The sequence below is a fragment of the Tamandua tetradactyla genome, chromosome 1 (genome assembly GCF_023851605.1).
Source record: "Tamandua tetradactyla isolate mTamTet1 chromosome 1, mTamTet1.pri, whole genome shotgun sequence".
NCBI classification, from domain to species: Eukaryota; Metazoa; Chordata; class Mammalia; order Pilosa; family Myrmecophagidae; genus Tamandua; species Tamandua tetradactyla.
The window spans coordinates 78,410,357-78,430,952 of record NC_135327.1 but is presented as its reverse complement, the minus strand read 5'-3'; the positions used below and the strand labels follow the sequence as shown (position 1 = coordinate 78,430,952).

At 41.3% G+C, this 20,596-nt stretch overlaps 1 protein-coding gene across 9 annotated transcripts in view; it reads right to left on the bottom strand.

Moving 5' to 3' along the window:
• Positions 1-20,596, bottom strand: part of COA1 (cytochrome c oxidase assembly factor 1) — a 199,889-nt gene that overhangs the window by 60,511 nt on the left and 118,782 nt on the right. Inside the window, exons 1-2 of one of the 9 annotated variants that reach the window (XM_077119342.1) lie at positions 11,241-14,148; positions 6-8,894 (exon numbers count right to left, since the gene is read on the bottom strand). The exons of 6 other annotated variants lie outside the window; for them this stretch is intronic. In XM_077119342.1, coding sequence (XP_076975457.1) covers positions 2,110-3,093 — 984 coding nt within the window. In that variant the 5' untranslated portion in view covers positions 3,094-8,894; positions 11,241-14,148 and the 3' untranslated portion in view covers positions 6-2,109. Of the gene's footprint in view, positions 1-5; positions 8,895-11,240; positions 14,149-20,596 lie in introns of those variants that run through there. 2 more of the 9 variants (XM_077119340.1, XM_077119341.1) reach the window with 2 other exon arrangements.

Here is a 20,596-nt window from a genome sequence, read left to right as displayed (position 1 = left end):
CCCCTTGTCAACTTGGCAGCTATACATATCACCTTAAACCATATCTAATTTCTAAATAAAAAACACTAAAATACACATTTTTTTTCATCTGACAATACTCAACTGTCCTGCATATAACTGAAAACACATTAACTCTCTACAGAATAGGGTGCAAGCCCTTGGGTAATAGTCATTGTTAAACTTGATATCTTACAGCTTAAATACCATAACAGGAACAAAACAGCATCACAGCCCTCATTTCTCTAACTGATCACATGGTTGTAGTTCATATTTATCACTACCTTCTTCCACGACCCATTCCATTTTCCCTTTACCCTCAGCAAGCATTTCAGCTGGCGTGGTTTTTTGCCTGGTGGGGTGACCAAAAGCTTCATTCCTGAAGTTTCAGACACATTGGTAGTCCTGCCTGGATTGGGCTGTTGCAGTTTTCCATTGATTTTAATCACAGGGCATGGTAGTACTAAAAGACGCCCTAGAGGATCTCGTGTATACCAAGAAAACTCTTCTTTACCCTCATTGTGTAGTTGCAGTACTATTTTCCCTTGATAGCCAGGGTCAATCACCCAGACAATAATGTAATCCCCTTCTTAGCTTGTTGATCCAGGGGCATGAGTAGCCCAAAGTGACCAGGTGGCAGTCTTAGATTCCGGTTCAATGGAATCATTGTTTCTCCTGGTGGAAGTACTCCCTCTTTTGGAACTAAAACCTGTAGACCAGCAGAGCTCAGGGTCACAGGGAGAGGAAGCAAAAATTTTCCTAGTGGATCACTAGGGGTAACAGTGAGCGGTACCACTCCCATTTCCACCTATTGATTCCTGGACCCATGGATCCTGGCTACGGGAGAATCAGCACCATATAGCAGAAGCTGATTCAGGGCATATACAGCTTCCTGGAGAACATTATTCCAGCCTTTTAAGGTATTGCCACCTAGTTGGCACTGTAATTGAGTTTTCCAAAGGCCATTCCACCGTTCTATCAATCCAGCTACTTCTGGATGATGGGGAACGTGATAAGACCAGATAATTCCATAAGCATGTGCCCATTCCTGCACTTCATTTGCTGTGAAGTGTGTTACTTGATCAGAAGCAATGCTGTGTGAAATACCATGATGATGGATAAGGCATTCTATAAGCCCAAGGATGGTAGTTTTGGCAGAAGCATTGCGTGTAGGGAAAACAAACCCATATCCAGAGTATGTGTCTATTCCAGTTAGAACAAATTGCTGCCCCTTCCATGAAGGGAGTCGTCGAATGTAATCAACCTGCCACCATGTGGCTGGCTGGTCACCTCAGGGAATGGTGCCATATCGGGGGCTGAGTGTGGGTCTCTGCTGCTGGCAGACTGGGCATTCAGCAGTGGCTGTAGCCAAGTCAGCCTTGGTGAGTGGAAGTCCATGTTGCTGAGTCCATGCATAACCTCCACCTCTACCACCATGACCACTTTGTTCATGAGCCCACTGGGCAATCACAGGAGTTGCTGGGGAAAGAGGCTGACTGGTATCCACAGAACAGGTCATCTTATCCACTTGACTATTAAAACCTTCCTCTGCTGAAGTCACCCTCTGGTGTGCATTCACATGGGACACAAATATGTTCATGTTTTTGGCCCACTCAGAAAGGTCTATCCACATACTTCTTCCCCAGACCTCTTTGTCACCAATTTTCCAATTATGGTCTTCCCAAGTCCCTGACCATCCAGACAAACCATTAGCAACAGCCCATGAGTTAGCATACAAACGCACCTCTGTCCAGTTTTCCTTCCAAGCAAAATGAACAACCAGGTGCACTGCTCAAAGTTCTGCCCACTGGGAGGATTTCCCCTCACCACTGTCCTTCAAGGATACCCCAGAAAGGGGTTGTAATGCTGTAGCTGTCCACTTTCGGGGGATACCTGCATATCTTGCTGAACCATCTGTAAACCAGGCCAGAGTTTTCTCTTCCTCAGTGAATTCACTGTAAGGAACTCCCCAAGAGGCCATAGCTCTGGTCTGGGAAAGAGAAGGTAATGTGGCAGGACCGGAGACCATAGGCATTTGGGCCACTTCTTCATGTAACTTACTGGTGCCTTCAGGACCTGCTCTTGCCCTGTCTCGTATAAATCATTTCCATTTTACATAGAGTGCTGCTGCGCACACCCAACTTTATGGCTTGGTGGGTCAGACAACAACCAGCTCATGACAGGCAACTCAGGTCTCATGGTAACTTGGTGGCCTATGGTTAAGTGTTCAGTCTCTACTAAACCCCATTTAGCAGGCCAAAGCTGTTTCTCAAAAGGAGAGTAGTTATCTGCAGCAGATGGTAAGGCTTTGCTCCAAAATCCTAAGGGTCTGCATTGTGATTCTCCTATAGGGGCCTGCCAAAGGCTCCAGACAGCATTTCTATTTGCTGCTGACACTTGCAGCACCATTGGATCTGCTAGATCATATGGCCCAAGTGGCAGAGCAGTTTGTGCAGCAGCCTGGACCTGTCGCAGAGCCTCCTCTTGTTCAGGTCCCCACTCAAAATTAGCAGCTTTTCTGGTCACTTGATAAATGGGCCGGAGTAGCACACCCAAATGAAGAATATGTTGTCGCCAAAATCCAAAAAGACCAAGTAGGTGTTGTGCCTCTTTTTTGGTCATAGGAGGGTCCAGATACAGCAACGTGTCTTTCACCTTAGAAGGGATATCGCGACATGCCCCACACCACTGAACACCTAGAAATTTCACTGAGGTGGAAGACCCCTGTATTTTTGCTGGATTTATCTCCCATTCTCTGACATGTGTACGCTTTACCAGTAAGTCTAGAGAAGTTGCTACTTCTTGTTCACTAGGTCCAATAAACATTATATCATCAATATAATGGACCAGTGTGATGTCTTGTGGGAGGGAGAAACGATCAAGGTCCCTGCAGACAAGATTATGACATAGGGCTGGAGAGCTGATATACCCCTGAGGTAGGACAGTGAAAGTATACTGCTGATCTTGCCAGCTGAAAGCAAACTGTTTCTGGTGGTCCTTAATAATAGCTATTGAGAAAAAAAGCATTTGCCCGATCAATAGCTGCATACCAGGGACCAGGGGATGTATTGATTTACTCAAGCAATGATACCACATCTGGAACAGCAGCTGCAATTGGAGTTATACCTGGTTGAGCTTATGATAATCCACTGTCATCTTCCAAGACCCACCTGTTTTCTGCACAGGCCAAGTACGAGAGTTGAATGGGGATGTGGTGGGAATCACCACCCCTGCATTCTTCAAGTCCTTAAGAGTGGCAGTAATCTCTGCAATCCCTCCAGGAATCCAGTATTGCTTCTGATGTACTATTTTGCTCAGTAAGGGTTGTTCTAATGGCTTTCACTTGGTCTTTCCCACCATAATAGCCCTCACTGCATGAGTTAGAAAGGCAATGTGGGGATTCTGCCAGTTGCTCAGTATGTCTATATGAATTATACATTCTGGAACTGGGGAAATAACTACAGAATGGGTCCAGGGGCCTACTGGACCCACTGTGAGATGAACCTTAACTAAAACTCCATTGATCACCTGGTATCCATAAGCCCCCACTCTGACTGGTGGGCCAGAGTGACCACTTTGGGTCCCCTGGAATTAATGTCACTTCTGAACCAGTGTCTAATAATCCCTGAAATATCTGATCATTTTCTTTTCCCCAATGCATAGTTACCCTGGTAAAGGCTGTCTGTCTCCTTGGGGAAGGCTTGGAGGAAGATTAACAGTAAAAATTTGTGGCAGTGTAACAGGGTTCTTCCCCAAAGGGACCTGGCCTCCCCTTCATTCAAGGGGCTCTGGGTTTGTAAACTGTCTTAAGTCTGGAAATTGACTGAGGGACCGTGATTCTGTGTTTTTGTAATTCAGGTTAGACTTCTGTTCACTTGACCAAGAACTCTTTTGTATATACAGCTCAAACAAGAATTTAGCAGACTGTGCTTCCATTGTATTTCTAGGTACCCCATGATTTACTAGCCAATGCCACAAATCTCTGTGAGTCATATCATTTTGACTCCTGCTTTGAGTTTGCTGTCTATTATAACAGCCATGTCTACCCTGTCTTTGGTGATTAAGTGCTGCCACCTGGCTTCTGCCAGCTTGGGATCCTGTCATCCCCACTGTGTTTAAGGATTCCAGCTCAGTGATAGCAGTTCCTATAGTAAGTGCAATTACAGAGCTCTTCAGGGATGATGACACTAGTCTCACAAATTTATTTCTCAGTATTCTGGTAAAAGATGCATCCTCCGGACATTCCTGGGGTGTATGAGCAGACTTTACATGATAAATCCACTCTAACATTCCAATCTCTCTAAGCCTCTGGATCCCCTCATCAACATTATACCAGGGTAGTTCTGGCATTTCAACATCAGGTAATATTGGCCACCTTTTGATCCATGTTTCAACCAACCATCCAAACAAACTGTCAATACCTTTTCTAACCCCTCGAGCTATAACATTGAATGCAGAATCTCTGCTTACTGGGCCCATATCAATAAATTCAGCCTGATCTAGCCTTATATTCCTTCCACCATTATTCCACACCCTTAAAATCCATTGCCACACATATTCCCCTGATTTCTGTCTATATAAACTGGAAAACTCACACACTTCTTTCGGAGTATAACCTACCTCCTCATGTGTGATACCTCACCTTTAGGGGCCTGTTGGGACTTTAGCCTAGTTATAGGTCTGGAAGAAATGAGGGGTGGTGGGGGTGGGTCATGAAAAGAATTAGAAATATCTTCCAAGCCATTTCCTTCAGGGCCTTCATTTGCAGTTTCATCTGGTGAAATAGGATTAATCACTCTAGGGCAAATTCCTTCAGGAGGAGGTTGGGTGGCCAATTCCTCAAGACAGGCTGGAGGTGGGGCAGCTATGTCCTCAGGGCAGACTATTACAGGGTTATCTAGAGAAGGCCCTGATGTAGGGTTTCAACCTCACCCCCAACATCATTATCAATCCATACGTCACCATCCCATTTTTCAGGGTCCCACTCCTTTCCAATCAATGCCCTCACTTTAACAGCAGACACCATGCAACATTGAGATTTCAGTTTACGTGTAAAGTTGCTACTCTAACAATAAGATTCTGAGTCTGATTTTCAAAGATCTCAAATCTACAGCTACAGGAAATATGATTTTCCTTCAGTATACTCATAGAAACTTCTACATCTGTCAGACGGCACTTAGGCTTCTCGTTTGAAGCCTTCAGCCCACCCCTTTCACTCCTTAATGTAGCCAGTGTATCTAACAACAACCAGCCAACATCGTTACCTCTTATTTTCACAAAACTCTGTAAAGGTGTCAAAAACATTATTCCCCAGAGCCTGGCTTCGAATAAGCGAAGCATTAGGAGAATCGAATGGTGATATTTTGACTATCTCTTTCACCAACTAACTCCATGGATTCACAGTGTCATTCTGATTATGGGAATCAGAGTCCTTAGTGCCTTTGAGTAGAAAACCATTCATAAAACCCATTTTTAAGATTCTGTTTCTTAAGAACCACTCCTGGTACCAAGTAGTATTAGTTAGGGTTCTCTAGAGAAACAGAATCAAAAGGGAACACTCGCAAATACGAAATTCATAAAAGTGTCTCATGTGACCGTGAGAACGCAGAATCCAAAATCTGCAGGGCAGGCTGTGAAGCCAGCGATTCAGATGGAGGGTCTGGATGAACTCCACAAGAGAGGCTTGCCAGCCAAAGCAGGAAGAGAGCCTGTCTCTTCTGAATCCTCCTTAAAAGGCTTCCAGTGATTAGACTGAGCATAACTCATTGCAGAAGACACTCCTCTTGGCTGACTACAAATGGAATCAGCTGTGGATGCAGTTGACGTGATCATGATTTAATTCTATGAAATGTCCTCATTGCAACAGACAGGCCACCACTTGCCCAACCAGACAAACCGGTACCATCACTTGGCCAAGTTGACACATGAACCTGACCATGACAGAGTACTAAAGGTGTAAGCCAAAAGGAAGGGACACAGGTTATCTTTCAATAGCAGAAGCTAGCTGTTATGATTTACAAATGTCTGGGGCTGAAGCTAGTTAATAGCTGACTTCAAATTCTTCAGTAACATTAGGGCCTTGCCCTACAAGAAAATGACCAGATAAAGAGGGTAATCTCTCTTACAGTCACAAAGTCAGAAGTTAAGGGATTTTACAAACATTTCAGTATGAGGGCAGTTGGATTACAATTTAGGGATGTCAAGTATTCCCCTCTGTCTACTCCAATATCCCAGAAAGCAAAAACGAATGTGATTCAGGAATCAAAATAGCGAATTCTTGGTTACAAAAGTGAGGAAAGAGAGAATGGCAAAGGTAAGCAATATTTGATAAGATAATGGCTCAGATTTTTCCAGAACTAATGAAATCACTGAATCACAATTTCAAGAAGTTCAATGAGTCCATTGTAGGATAAATAAAAAAGAAATTTGCAGGGAAGAAAGACAGATTCCTGTGCCTTTAGAGTAACCTGCTTATTTTTTTTTAATATGACTATGGGTGTTTTTCCTTATCTTTAAAATTTATAAATGCTACCATGATTAAGTTAGATGGGGACCTATTTTCATTATTTTTCCTAGAACACAATGAAGCTTACAATCTGCAGATTCAGAACCTTTTCAACTACTGAGCGTTTTCTTATGCTTTTATTTTTTGCTTCTGTTCTGCTTATTTTAATTTCTCTTCTAGAAACACCTTATTATTCATCAATGGATTCTCCCTTCTCTGTCCTTAGTATCTGCCATCTTCACTCTCATCATTCCGACACCTCATCATTTTCTGCTTATTCAGGAATATCTCAAATAATCTACATAAGATTGATTCTGCTGCTCTGCAAGATCAATTCTGCCACTGTAGATTTTTATTCTGTCATTATATTTTCAGTTTTTTCTTTCGTTTTAGTCTTCTTCAATCTGGATTTTAAAAAGCACATCGTGATTTTTTCTTATGACTTTTTATTATGGTTTCTGAAGACTTCAATCTGACACTTTCTATAACTATCTTTAGTATACCATAATAAATCAGATTCAAAATTATTTACACTTTTCCTCCTCATCTTTGGGCAATGTTTCCCTTCTCTTATACTATAAATGTCACCCATAGGCGCTGTGAAAATTATCTTTTTAAAAAGAAAATGTATAATTTTGAAAATAGCAGTACATGTAAATTACTCTCAATTCCCATAACTATCAAGATGGATGGTGATAATTCTTTCACAAATTATTTGGTGGTGAGGTCTTATGTGTTCAGGCTGAGGCATACAAACTGGCTGAATTTATAGTATTTAGCATCTAGTACAAGCATGCTGGCCTAATTTGGGATTTTTCTATAACTCCTTCTTCTTATATTATGAGAATTTATTTCTATGTTATCAAGAATGTTCTATAGTTTTTTTACTTTTAACAGAAAAAATAATGACCGTCTGAAACCCTAAATGCCCACTTTTCTCAGGATTCTTCTTAATGCCACGTCTATCTCCTGTATCACATCCCTAGAATGCAATTTCAAATTGTTTCCTTTCATCTGTGTTCTAGTTTGCTAGCTGCCAGAATGCAATATACCAGAAATGGAATGACTTTTTAAAAGGGTAATTTAATAAGTTGCAAATTTACAGTTCTAAGGCCTAGAAAATGTCCCAATTAAAACAAGTCTATAGAAATGTCCAATCTAAGGCATCCAGGGAAAGATACCTTAATTCAAGAAGACCAATGAAGTTTAGGGTTTCTCTCTCAAGTGAGAAGGCACATGGTGAACGCAGTCAGGGTTTCTCTCTTGGCTGGAAGGGCACATGGCAAACACAGCGTCACCTGCTAGCTTTCTCTCCTGGCTTCCTGTTTCATGAAGCTCCCTGGGAGGTGTTTTCCTTCTTCATCTCCAAAGGTCACTGGCTGGTGGACTCTCTAGTTCTCATGGCTATATCATTCTTCTCTGCTCTCTCTGAATCTCTCTCTTTCTCCAAACTGTTTTCTCTTTTATAGGATTCTAGTAAACTAATCAAGACCTATCCAAATGGCTGGAGACAGGTCTCCACCTAATCCAGTTTAACAACCACTCTTGATTGAATCACATCTGTAGGGATATGATCTAATCACAGTTTCAAACATACAGTACTGAATAGGGATTAGAAGAAACCACTGCTTTTACAAAATGGGATTAGGATTAAAACATGGCTTTTCTAGGTATACACATCCTTTCAAACAAGCACAATCTGCTTCCATTCTGCATGTTGGAAATTTTACTCTTGGAACAGATATACAAAGAATGGATTGAAGGGGGATTTAGCAAGGTGAGGAGCACAAAAACTTCTAGTCAGGTTAACAGGTCTGTGATATGTCATGAAATACGTAATATTAAGGAAATAACAGAATTCCAAGAGTCATTCATGGTATACTGTGTTTGAAAAGTATGTGTAAAGAATGGGAACTGATCAAAGCCCCTTCCTACGACCCCCACCTACTCTCATTCTACTGTTTTAGAAGCCAAAGCGTAAATAACTAAGGCTTTCTCAGCCTACCCCAATTTCAATGTAGTAATTAGTTTGTGAAAATGCCTCTAAAATTGAGAAATGGTTGACTGTCACTTTATTCTTTAGGGTTTTTATGGGGCTACATGAATATTTTAATGGGAAGCTGGAAGAAGACACATCACAAATGGCTAGTCTAAAGTAATTTATTTTAAATGAAGAGAACTAAATATTTTAATCTCCATGTGTGATGGAATAAATTGTGTTCACTAGTTTGGACATGTCCTTGGTCTTGGTCTACATTCTGCTAGGTTGTAAACAATCTCTTGAAGATGGTACTTCAGTTAAGTGTTGCCCAACCAAACACAGCTGGGCTTTAATCTGGATTATTAGAGTCCTTTATAACAGAAATGGGAAGAAGTTGGGAATCAACAGAACCTGGAGGAGAGAAGAGAAGATATTACCATGTGCACTGCTATGTGAAAGAAAAGCCAGGGATTAAGGAACACTGGCAGTCAGCCCCAGAACACCACAGTCTTCAAGGAGAAAGCAATGCCTTGCTGACTCCTTGATTTTGAACTTCCAACATCAAAACCGTGAGCCGATAAATTCCCGCTATATAAGCCAACCCACTGTATGGTGTTTGTTTTGCAGCCGGGACACTAATACACCATGTTTGAACATATTATATAGTCAATTAAGAGGTCATGGGGGCAGGTGCTGCCTACTGAATATGGAAAGAGCATAAAAGTAAAATAATTAGAACTCTTTCACAACAGAAAGATGAAGACCAAGATTTATTATAATGATTGTATATGTTTGAAATGTGTAAAGGCCTGTGATATGATTTTATACATGGTCATCATTTTAGGATAATTTTTAAAACTTCTTCTAACTACTCTACTTAGTAAATATATAGAATTTGTTATTCCAGAACATGGACAAGAGCAATAATATAAACAACTTCAAAAGCATTTAGCTTAATTCATAGATGATGGCTCTATATAGGCAAATAAAGGGAGTTAGGGTTATTTTGAGAATGGTGGGTTTTGTTCCCTCACATTCTGATTTACATTTCTTTAATAAAGGCAAGCTGAATTCACTATTTCTAACATTACTATATTCCCAAGAAATATTTAATAGTCTATTGAATTTCTCTTAATTATCAAAATAATAGCTAACATTTAATGAGTTCTTATTATGCACCATGTACTGTTCTAAATGCTTTCCATATAATAACTCATTACTTGAGGGAGGTATGATTATTATCACTATTTTACAGATAGGAAACTAAGGGATATAAAAGTGAAGTAATTTGCCAGGGATTTTGTTTTAGTTAGTATGATTGCGTAACAAATTACCCCAAAACATAATGACTTAAAAGTACAATTTTATCATAGTCATGAATTCTGTGGGTCAGGAATTTGGGCAGGGCACAGAGATGATGACTTGTCTCTGCTATACAATGTCTGTGGCCTCAGCTGAGAAGATTTGACAATTATGGATGACTCAATGGCTAGGACTGGAGTCATGTGGGGAAACCTTCACTTACATATATAAGAGGTGATACTATTATTTGCTAGAATCTCAACCAAAGCTGTCAACCAAAACACTCACATATGACCTATCTATATGGCTGGGCTTTCTTCACAGCAAAGGCAGCTTCAGAATAGCAGGACACCTTACATGGCAGCAGAGGTATCCAGAAGCAAGTGTCCCAGAAAATGAGATGGAAGCTGCACTGCCTTTTCTGACCTAGGCTCAGACCAAATGTAGCACTTTGGCTATATCCTATTGGTCCCAAGCAAGTCACAAACCTTTGCAGATTCAAAAGGAGAACAGGGAGACCCCTCCCCTCAATGGAAGAGTGTCACGGTCAAAGACTACAATAAGTATGAAGTTGCCTCCAGCTCCACCATCTAGGCCATATTAAGACTTCAGCTCAGGCATTTCTTCATCATTCCCTGCTTTGTCTTCGAAGATGTGGTACTGCTGGACATCATGGTCCCCCTTGCCTATGTCTAGAGTTCATGGACACCTTCTGGATGTATACCCAGGGATTCTTCTGCAATGACAGTACCTATGCCAAGCATCATCAGGGCCTGAGGCAGCCAGTGTGCACCCCCTACCCTCAACCTGTGGGGGGAGGTAGCATGTGCCTTTTTCCCAGGACCATCCTCTGCCATCCCCATCAGTGAGGAAAGCACCACTGTGCCTGGGCCCCACTACCACGTCAGCCCCACACTGCGGAGGTTTATCCATTTCTTGGAAATCTACACCTTTGGCCTCTTCTCCACAACCATCTTCATCAATACAGGGCAGGTCATGACTGTTAATCCCATGCCACACTCCTTATCTGTCTGCCACCCTAACTATAAGGCCCTGGGCTGCCTGCCACTTTCATGGGATTCAATTGCTGTGTTACCAACAAGGGCACCTGTACCACAGCCCCAGTCTTATGGCTACTGCAAACCGCACCTTCCCCTACAAGGACACAGCTCTCTGCACCTACGTGGTCACCTACATGGTGATACACACGATTCGAGAGTTCCACATGAAGGCTTCTGCCTGGTCCTGCCATACCCTGCCTTCCTGGTGGCCAAGTACCACAATCCCAGGACTGATTTGTTGGCCAGCTACATGCTGGCTGATATGGGCTACTGCCACCTTCCAGGTTACCTGCGTCATGCACAACTTCCAGAGGTGGCCGCCCTCTGTTGAGGAGGAGGGCCTGGGTCAACACCTCCACCATGGACAGTTCCCTGAAAAGAACCCAAGGCCTACCTAGCATGGCTCACCTAGCATGGCTCACCCCATCCAAGCCACAGAGCAGTGTGTGCTGTGGCCCCCTGAGCTCCAGGTGCATGTCCCCAAGGCCTCAGTCATGTGTCTGTCATTTAGCATATCCTGCCCTCCATTGTGATCAGAGCCACACCCCTGTCACTGCCTTTGTTTACACAAAAAACCTTAATTTGAGGTCTCATGAAAATTTCCACAACACAAGATCTATATTACTTATAAATAATTAAAAATCTCTCATATTCAGATAGGAATCTACAATTCTAAGAACAACTTTCCAGAATGTTTTTTATTGGTGATGGGGAGGGAACTGAGGGAGATATTAATTCTCTGTATCACATACACTTAATCAAAACACTGTTAATTCCTCCACTAATTCCAAATGGTTTGGAAAAACTAGAGCAGAATTGAGAAAGCTGGAGAATCAAGCTATGAAGAAATTCTCCAGTGTTAAGTTTTTCTGAATCAAAGACCTGGGACAAAGCCAGGCAAATGACTGGCGGCAGCCTGTCCCACTGGACTAAACATCTTACACTTCTCAGCCACCAAGAGAGGTTGATGCTTTACAGTGGCAGAGTTATTATTACTTGGGTTGTAAACAAATATTTCCCATTAATAGTTCTTCAGAAAACTGTGCTCTTAAAACCTCAGGTTTATCAAGGAATTTCCACGGATCTGATTGCTAAAAATAACAAAATCAGGATCTTTAATGAAGGCTTGGTTGATACAAAGGAAAAAGTCCAGATTACCTTCTCTCTACCTTGGTTCATACACTAGGTGAAGGTATGAAAATAAAGTTTTGATGCACTATAGTTTATTTATAGAGAAACATTCTGAAAAAATTAGCATAACTGATTAAGTATTACTTATTTGAAAATATTGGTTTAATAGTAATTTTTAAAAATGAAGACAGCTTTACAGGTTTAACTGTTAATTTCAGGTATTCAAGTCAAATTTTCATTTTGCATAAAATTTCAATTTACACAATCTTTCTAGACTATTAAAATACCAAACAGTAGATAAGACATTTCATGAAGGAGATGCCCTGTCAATTTTTTCCAAGTACTACATTCTAGCTACGAGCCTGGCTTCGTTTCAATAAATTAGAGATGGGAAAAGGTGGGGAGGGGAAGGTGACAAGCACTCAATCCATAGCAGCTGCCATATGTCACTTTTTTCTTCCATGCTGGCTCACTGATTATTCATGAATTAACTACCTGAAAAGCATTATATTTATCTTTACAGTCAGAGATGTCAAATGAGTTCAAAGAATACTTGCCTTTGTGTTCAATAAGACACAATTTAGGAGAAAAAGGCCCTGTATATATGACATTACCCTATGTTACAGCACAAATATAAAAAAAAACTACACTGATATAATATGGGTGAGTTTTCATGTTGACGCTGGCCTGTGTCTTATTATTGTTATTATTCTTTTTTGCATCAGCAGACACCAGGAAATCGAACCCGGGTTTCCGGCATGGCAGGTGAGAACTCTGCCTGCTGAGCCACCGTGGTCCACCCACCTTCTTTTTTTTTTAATGAGTATTACATCAAAAGAAAAATGAATTGGTCTCAGCTTTTAGAACCTCTGGCCTCTACAGATGTCCACAGAGGCCTCAAACCCTACTCCCTCCTGGATTTTTGTTTTCAGTGGTCTTACTGTTTCCATTTCTCTTCTTTTTTCATATGTACTTGTTTCTGGCAGCATTCTCTACTATTAACTTACCTACTCAAAGCTACCTGAGTTTCAACCACTGTTTCCTCAGATGTATTACATCAGCCCTAACTCAAAATCTGCTTGGAGTTTCTTTTTCCCACCTACAGTCTCCGTGATGAAAGATTTCATGACTCATTCAGATTTCAACTTGTTTGCCAGTATCTGGAGAAGACAAATTTTTTAAAAAGCATAAAGAGAAACTGAGCTTTCATCACTACTATGCAAGAAGATAAGGAAAACAAGCTTTTCAAGCACTTCCTTAACGGCTTCAATCTTAAAACTACCAATACAAATCCATCATGTTTGTGCTGAGGGAGAATGATTGGAAGTAGAGAAAAAAAAAATAAAAATAAATGACATCTCTAAGAGGAGACGGCTAAATAAAGGGACAGATTCAACTTGCTTGGAGTTCTGGAGGATGACAGAGTCTGGAGAAAGACTCCACAAATGCTGAAAGGAAGAAAAAGGGTGGATTTGCCACTCTGACCCCTCCCCAGTGCTTGGCAGTTTAAAAGGAGAGACACAGTGGCCGTGCTCTAACCCCAGGACCTGCTGCCACGGCTGCAGACCACAAAGCCACACACAGCAGCAACTTATGAGTTCCACACACATTTGGGCAGAGGTTCCCAAGGCCAAATAGACCTGAGGCGGGGACGTAGTAGCCAGGATGTACGTGCATACAAACAGTACCCAAGAAACCAGAGTAACCCACATTAGAACTACTAGCAAGCTATGCATACTCCCAAGCTGGTTCCTACCTGCTGGGATATCTAAACAGAAAAACTGGGTGTTTCTGTATACTGACTACCCTTCTGGCTCTAGGGGTTAGGAACACACAAGTTACCAGAAGTAGAAATGATGCATAAAAAGGGAAAACTGAACCACTATAAGGCAGGGCAGACCCAGGGCTAAAAGCTAGAATGTGAAGGAGGCCCAGAGGGCGAGAGATGAGCTGAGTAAATCATAGCCATGGGGAAAAAGTTGTACAGGCACGCCTAATTTTAGTGTGATTTGCTTTACTATACTTTGCAGACTCTTTTTTTTTTTTTTTTTAACCTATGAAAGGCTTGTGGTAAAGCTGTGTCGAGCAAGTCAACAGCATGTACAGTCTTCATGTCTCTGTCACATTTTAATTAATGTATGTACATTGTTTTTTTAAGACATAATGCCATTGTACACTTAATAGACTATATAATAGACTATAGTATAGTGTAAACATAACTTTTATATGCACCGGAAAACTAAAATATTTGTGTGACTCACTTTCAATATATGTTTTTTTGCAGTAATCTGAAACGGGACCTGCAATATCTCCAAGGGATGCCTGTATAAAACAAAGAGTATAACCCAGGACTCCCAGAAGGGGAAAGGAAAGAGAATCTTCTCTTAGAGGGGAAACAGCCACACATTAACAGGGTAATCTTAAAAGTTATTGTGCATTCCAAAGCAAAAGGCAGGTGCAGACAGACCCAAAAAACAGAAAATCCGAACTGTTAAAACACGGATTATTCTAGAGCTTTAATACAAATTGAACCAAGCATTGAAGAAGAGCCTTAACACACAATCTCCACTAAAACCCTAGGGTAGAGAAAGGAACTGACTTTCAGGGTAAGTTCATCAAAATAAAATCAACAAACCATTAGCTAGACCAGCAAAAAGAGAAAGAAGTGCAAATAACTAAAATCAGGAAAAGGGGACATTACTAGAAATTTTACTAGAAACTTAAAAAAAAATCATATGAACATATGTATGGAAACAAATTAGGTAACCTAGATGAAGTGCACAAATTCCTAGAAGCACACTGACACTGACTTAAAGAAAAACAAGATCACAACAGACCAATAATTAGTAAAGAAATTAAATCAGTACAGGCAAACTTCAGAGGATTTCTTTCCATTGCCTTTCTGGAAATCCTGGGCTTTCTCTTTTTTATACAGGCATACCTCAGGGATATTGTGAGTCTGGTTCCAGACCACCACAATAAAGCAAATCACACAAATATGTGGTTTCCTGGAGCATATAAAAATTTATGTTTACACTATACAGTAATCTACTAAATGTGCAGCAACATGACGTCTGAAAAAACAATGTGCATACTTTGATTAAAATGTGACAGAGGCGTGAAATGAGAACATGCTAGTAGAAAAAATGGCACTGATAGAATTGCTTGATGCAAGGTTGCCACAAAGCTTCAATTTGTAAAAACAACAACCACCGAAAACCACACACACAATATCTATGAAGTACCATAAAGCAATGCGCAATGAAATAAGGTGTACCCGTAATCTAAAACCTCCCAACAAAATAAGCCCAGGATCAGATAGCTTCACTGGTGACTTTCAGCAAAAATTCTAAGAAGAATTAACACCAATCCTGCTCAAAATCCTCCAAGGCATTCATTCTATTAGGCTGGCATCAGCCTAATACCAAAGACAAAAAAAGATATCACAAGAAAAGAAAATTTCAGACCAATATCCCTCATGAAAAAATCCTCAAGAAAATACTAGTAAACTGAATCAAACAGCATATTTAAAATATTCAACACAACGACCAAGTGGGATTTATTTTAGGAATGCAAGGGCAGTTTAACATATGAAAAGCAATAAATGTAACATACTACATTAATAAAAAAAAAAGATTAAAAAACCCACATGATCATTCATTTGATACAGAAAAGGCATTTGACAAAACTTAGTACCCTTTCCCGATAAAAGCACTAAGAATAGAAGGAAATATCCTTAACGTGATAAAGAACATATAGAAAAACCCACAGCTAACACAATCAATAGCGAAAGACTGAAAGTTTTCCCCCTAAGATTAGGAACAAGACAGGAAAGAATGCTCACTGCCACCACTCTTACCACCATGCTAGAAGTTCTAACCAGAGCAAGGCAAGAAAAAGAAGTAAAAGGCATCCAAATTGGAAAAGAAGAAGTAAAATGTTCCCTCTTTGCAGATGACAATGACCCTACACTAAGAGAATCCTGAAAAATCCACAACAAAACTACTAGCTAATAAACAAATTCAGCAAAGTGGCAGGGTACAATATCAACTGGCAAAAATCAGTACTATTTCTATACAATAGAAATGAACTATCTGAAGAGGAAGTCAAGGAAAAAATTACATGTACAATAGTAACTAAAAGAATCAAATGTGTAGGAATAAATTTAACCAAGGATATAAAGGGGTCTTCCACAGATAACTACAAAACATTGCTGAAAGAAATTAAAGAAGAACTAAATAAATGGAAAGATATTCCAAGATCATTGATTGGAAGACTAAATATTGTTAAGATGTCAATTCTACCTAAAGCGATTTACAGATTTAATACAAATCCAATCAAAATTCTAACAGCCTTCTAAGCAGAAATGTTCAAATTCAAATGGAACAGTAAATGGCTCAGATAACCAAAACCATCTTGAAAAAAGTTACAGGACTCGCATTTCCTGATTCTAAAACTTACTACAAAACTACAATAACCAAAACAGTGTGGCACTGACAGAAAGAGACATACAGACCAATAGAATTTAACTGAAATGAAGCCTCAGACCTTTTGCCATCTGATCTTTGACAAGGATGCCAAGTCCATTCAGTCAAGGAAGAACAGTTTCTTCCACAATGGTGCTGGAAGAACCAGATATCCGCATGCAAAAGAATGAAGGTGGACCCCCTACCTCATATACCATTTTTGTATATGGTACACAAAAATTAACACAAAATGGATTAAAGACCTGAATATAAGAGCTAAAGCTATAAAAATCCTGAAGAAAACACAGGGAAAACATCTTCAGGACTTTGTGTTAAGCAGTGGTTTCTCAGACTTTACACCAAAAGCATGAGCAACAAAAGAAAAAAAATCGATAAATGGGACTTAATCAAATGTTAACACTTCTGTGCCTCAAAGGACTTAATAAATAAAGTCAAAAGACTATCTACAGAATGGGAGAAAAGTATCTGGAAACCATATACCTGAATTGAGTTTAATATCCAGAATATAAAAAGAACTCTGACAACCTAACAACACTAAAGACAAACGCCCCAATTAAAAAATGGGCAAAAGATTTGAACAGATATTTCTCCAAAGAAGACATACAAATGGACAATAAATATATTAAAAACATGCCCACCTAGTTTATTCATCAGGGAAATGATCATCAAAATTACAGTGAGAGGGGATTCCAGGAAGATGGCAGAATAGAGTAGCTTGAGATTAACACTGCGCAATGAGAAAGTTAGAGAAGGGACAGGAGGGAGACTGAGGCAGCGATTCAAAAGTACAGCTGACCTGGGAGAGCCTTCTGCACTGAACTAGAGGCAGAAAGCTAGAGGCTAGTGCAGACTGCACAGACAGGAGCTGGTGACAAGGAAGTAAGCCAGGGAGCGTTCCTTGAGCACATTACTCTCACCAGCACAGCTCCGTGACTGGCGACTCACCCCACAACCCACACACCCAAACCCCATCACCCACTCCTATTCCCCGTGCTCCAGGCAACGCCACCCCACTAGCTCCCAGGGTATGTAACTGCCCCACATTCCCACCCAAAGTGCAGCCCAATCCAAACCTCCAGCACCCCTCCCTAGCACTACATCCCCCTCCCTGTTCCCTGCAGGCTGTTGCCAGCACATAAAAACTGCAGGCACTAACCAACATACTCAGGCTACCACTGCCCATAGTGTTGCACAGCCTCACCCCATCCCCTGAGCTCTGTTCATCAGTTTACGGCACTCCTAGGTGCATGCGTGCACTTCATTCACGTCATTCAGCTCTGGGAACTGCATTTTAAAGTCCTAGAACAGTGCATGCGCATGCTCCTCAGCCACACTTCCAAGCTCTGACAGAGAACTGACCTGCGCAGCCAGGTCACATCTGTCTCCAATTCACAAAGGCATAACACTGACATGCTGCCACAGCTCTACACATATGCACAAAGAGCCCCGTGCCCTGGACCAGCGCACACCAGGGTTATGCCCTCCGCCCCCGCCAGACCAGGTGCACCTGCACAGCTACAGCCTCCCTGGCCACTGGGAACACATGTTCACAAGCATCAGTGTAACATTCCCAAACTGTGCCTATACCTGCCTTGAAACAAATCATGACACTGAGTGCCCCACCCTGCACCCTCCTCCCTGCTGTGCAACCATCCTGCAAACACAAGGCCTTAGACTACTGAAAGAAATCAACTCCCAAAGTAAATCAATCAAGATATTTACATGGCATGAAGACAGCAGAGGATCACTAGATATATCGCAATGCAAACAGATATAGCCCTGCCTAATGACCATATTAAAACACTAGAGGAGACACAAACATTGGAACAACAAATCAAAGATGTTCATACAACTCTACTTAATAAAATAAGTGGGACAGCAAATGACATAAAGCAGATTAAGAAGATAGTAGAAGAGCATAAAGAGGAATAGGAAAGAATAAATAGAAAAATAGCAGATATGACAGAGATTAAAGACTCTGTTGACCAAATAAAAATATATACTAGAGGCCACAGCCACCTCCAGCTCAGCTGGGCCCTGGGCCCACAGCAACCTCAGCCACCGTGGCGGGCCGGGCTTCAGCCTCACCCTCAGCTGTGAGGCCCGGAACGCCCTTGGGGACCAGAGGGTCGCTGTCCTCCTGCTGTAAGGTAAGAAGGGGCTCATTCCAACAGCCTTCTCCAAAGGAGTATTGCTGGGAATCGGCATCACAACTCTCCTTTCCCTCTGCCTCATACTGATCCTTGTGAAGATCCGAAGGAAGACGCAGGTGCAGGCAGAGACTCCGAGCCCCAGGGTCTCACGGGGCAGCTCCATCACAGACTATGTCAACGTGATTCCTAGAACCATCTCCCTGGCTCAGAACCCAAGGGCCAGCCCAGCCAGTCCTCCCCAGAACCCTCTGCCAGTCCCTTGCAACCTGGAATCAAAGAACCAGAAGGGGCAACATTTTGTTTCCCCCGGTTGCTCAGGACCCAAATCACTCACCCAAGCCCCACAATTGGATGCTACCCCAGGGGAACCCCATTATGCTGTTCTCAATTTCCCAGGCCTCAGGTCTCAGGAGACCCAGCATCCCAGGGACACTCAAGCTCAGTATGCAGATATCAAGTTCCACAGAGGCACTGCTGAGCTTTAGGATAAGGGTCCTAGGCCAAGGAGAAAACGAGAGAAATAAACAGCGTGGGAAAAAAGGAGTGCAAAGTCTCTTTTCTCATAGTTCTCCAAGGACGAGTCATGCTCGCCCAGATCCAAGCTTTTGGATCAAACATTTGCAAATCCAAAGCAGTGTCCCGCCTCTGAATATGCTGTTCTGAGAAGCAAGGAACAGATTTTCCTCTGAAATATCCAGACATCATCCTAGCTGATTACTCATAGCCTCACAGATTCCTGAAGGTGGGACGGTCTTTAAAGATAATTAAACGAGGAGTGACAAACAACTCACAGGCCAAATCCAGCCCACTGCTTATTTTTGTACCACCTGGAAGCTAAGAATATTGTTTTACCTTTTACATAGTTACAAAAAAATTGCAAAAATAATATTCTGTGACACATGAAAATGATATGAAATTCAAATTTCAGTGTTCATCAATAAAGTTTTATTGGAACACACACACACACACACTATATATATACTAGAGACACATAACACCAGAATTGAAGAGACAAAAGAAAGAATAAGTGATATAGAGGACAGGATAATTGACTTCAAAGACTGAAAAGAGCAAATGGCAAAAAAAATGGAAAAAAATGGAATTAGATCACATGGAAATAATAGGCAAAACAAAGCACACAAATAAAAGAATCACTGGTGTCTCAGAAGGAAAAGAGAGGAGTAAAGGGCTAGGAAGAGAGGTTGAGGATATATAGGGAGAAAATTTCCCAATCCTCATAAAGGACATCCATATACAAGTCAAAAAGCCCAATGAACTCCAAACACAATAAATCCAAATAAACCTTCCCCAAGACAAATACTAATCAGTCTATCCAATGTTGAAGAGAAGCAGAAAATCCTGAAAGTGCAAAGAGAAAAACAATCTACTATACAGAAGGGAAACCAAATAAGACTGAGCTCAGACTACTCAACTAGCACCCTGGAGGTGAGAAGGCAGTGCTGTGATTGATTTAATATCCTGAAAGAAAAAGACTCCCAGCCAAGAATTCTGTACCCAGCCAAACCTTCCTTCAAAACTGAGGGAGAGATTAAAGTTTTCACAAACAAAGAAGGCCTGAAAGAATCTGCCAACAAGAGACCAGCCTTACAAGAAATACTGAAAGGAGTTCTGCCTGCTGGGGAAAAAAAAAAAGAAAAAAAAGACAGGAGAGGGAGATCAGGAGGAGGGCTCAGAATTGAAGAGCACCACAGGATAATTTAAAGAATACCAAGAGAAAGAAGGAAAAGAACATACAGATCTGACAAGTAAAATAAAAAAGATGAGATGGTGGATTCAAGAAATGCCTTTTCAGTAATAACTTTGAATGTTAACGGACTAAACTACCAATTAAAAGATACAGATTGGCAGAACGGATTAAGAAAAATAATCCAACTCTCTGTCCGGTGAGGCCAGCGGAAATCCTGCGAGGAGGCTCTCATCCCTGAAGGTCTGATGTTTAAAAAAATATCCCAACCTTA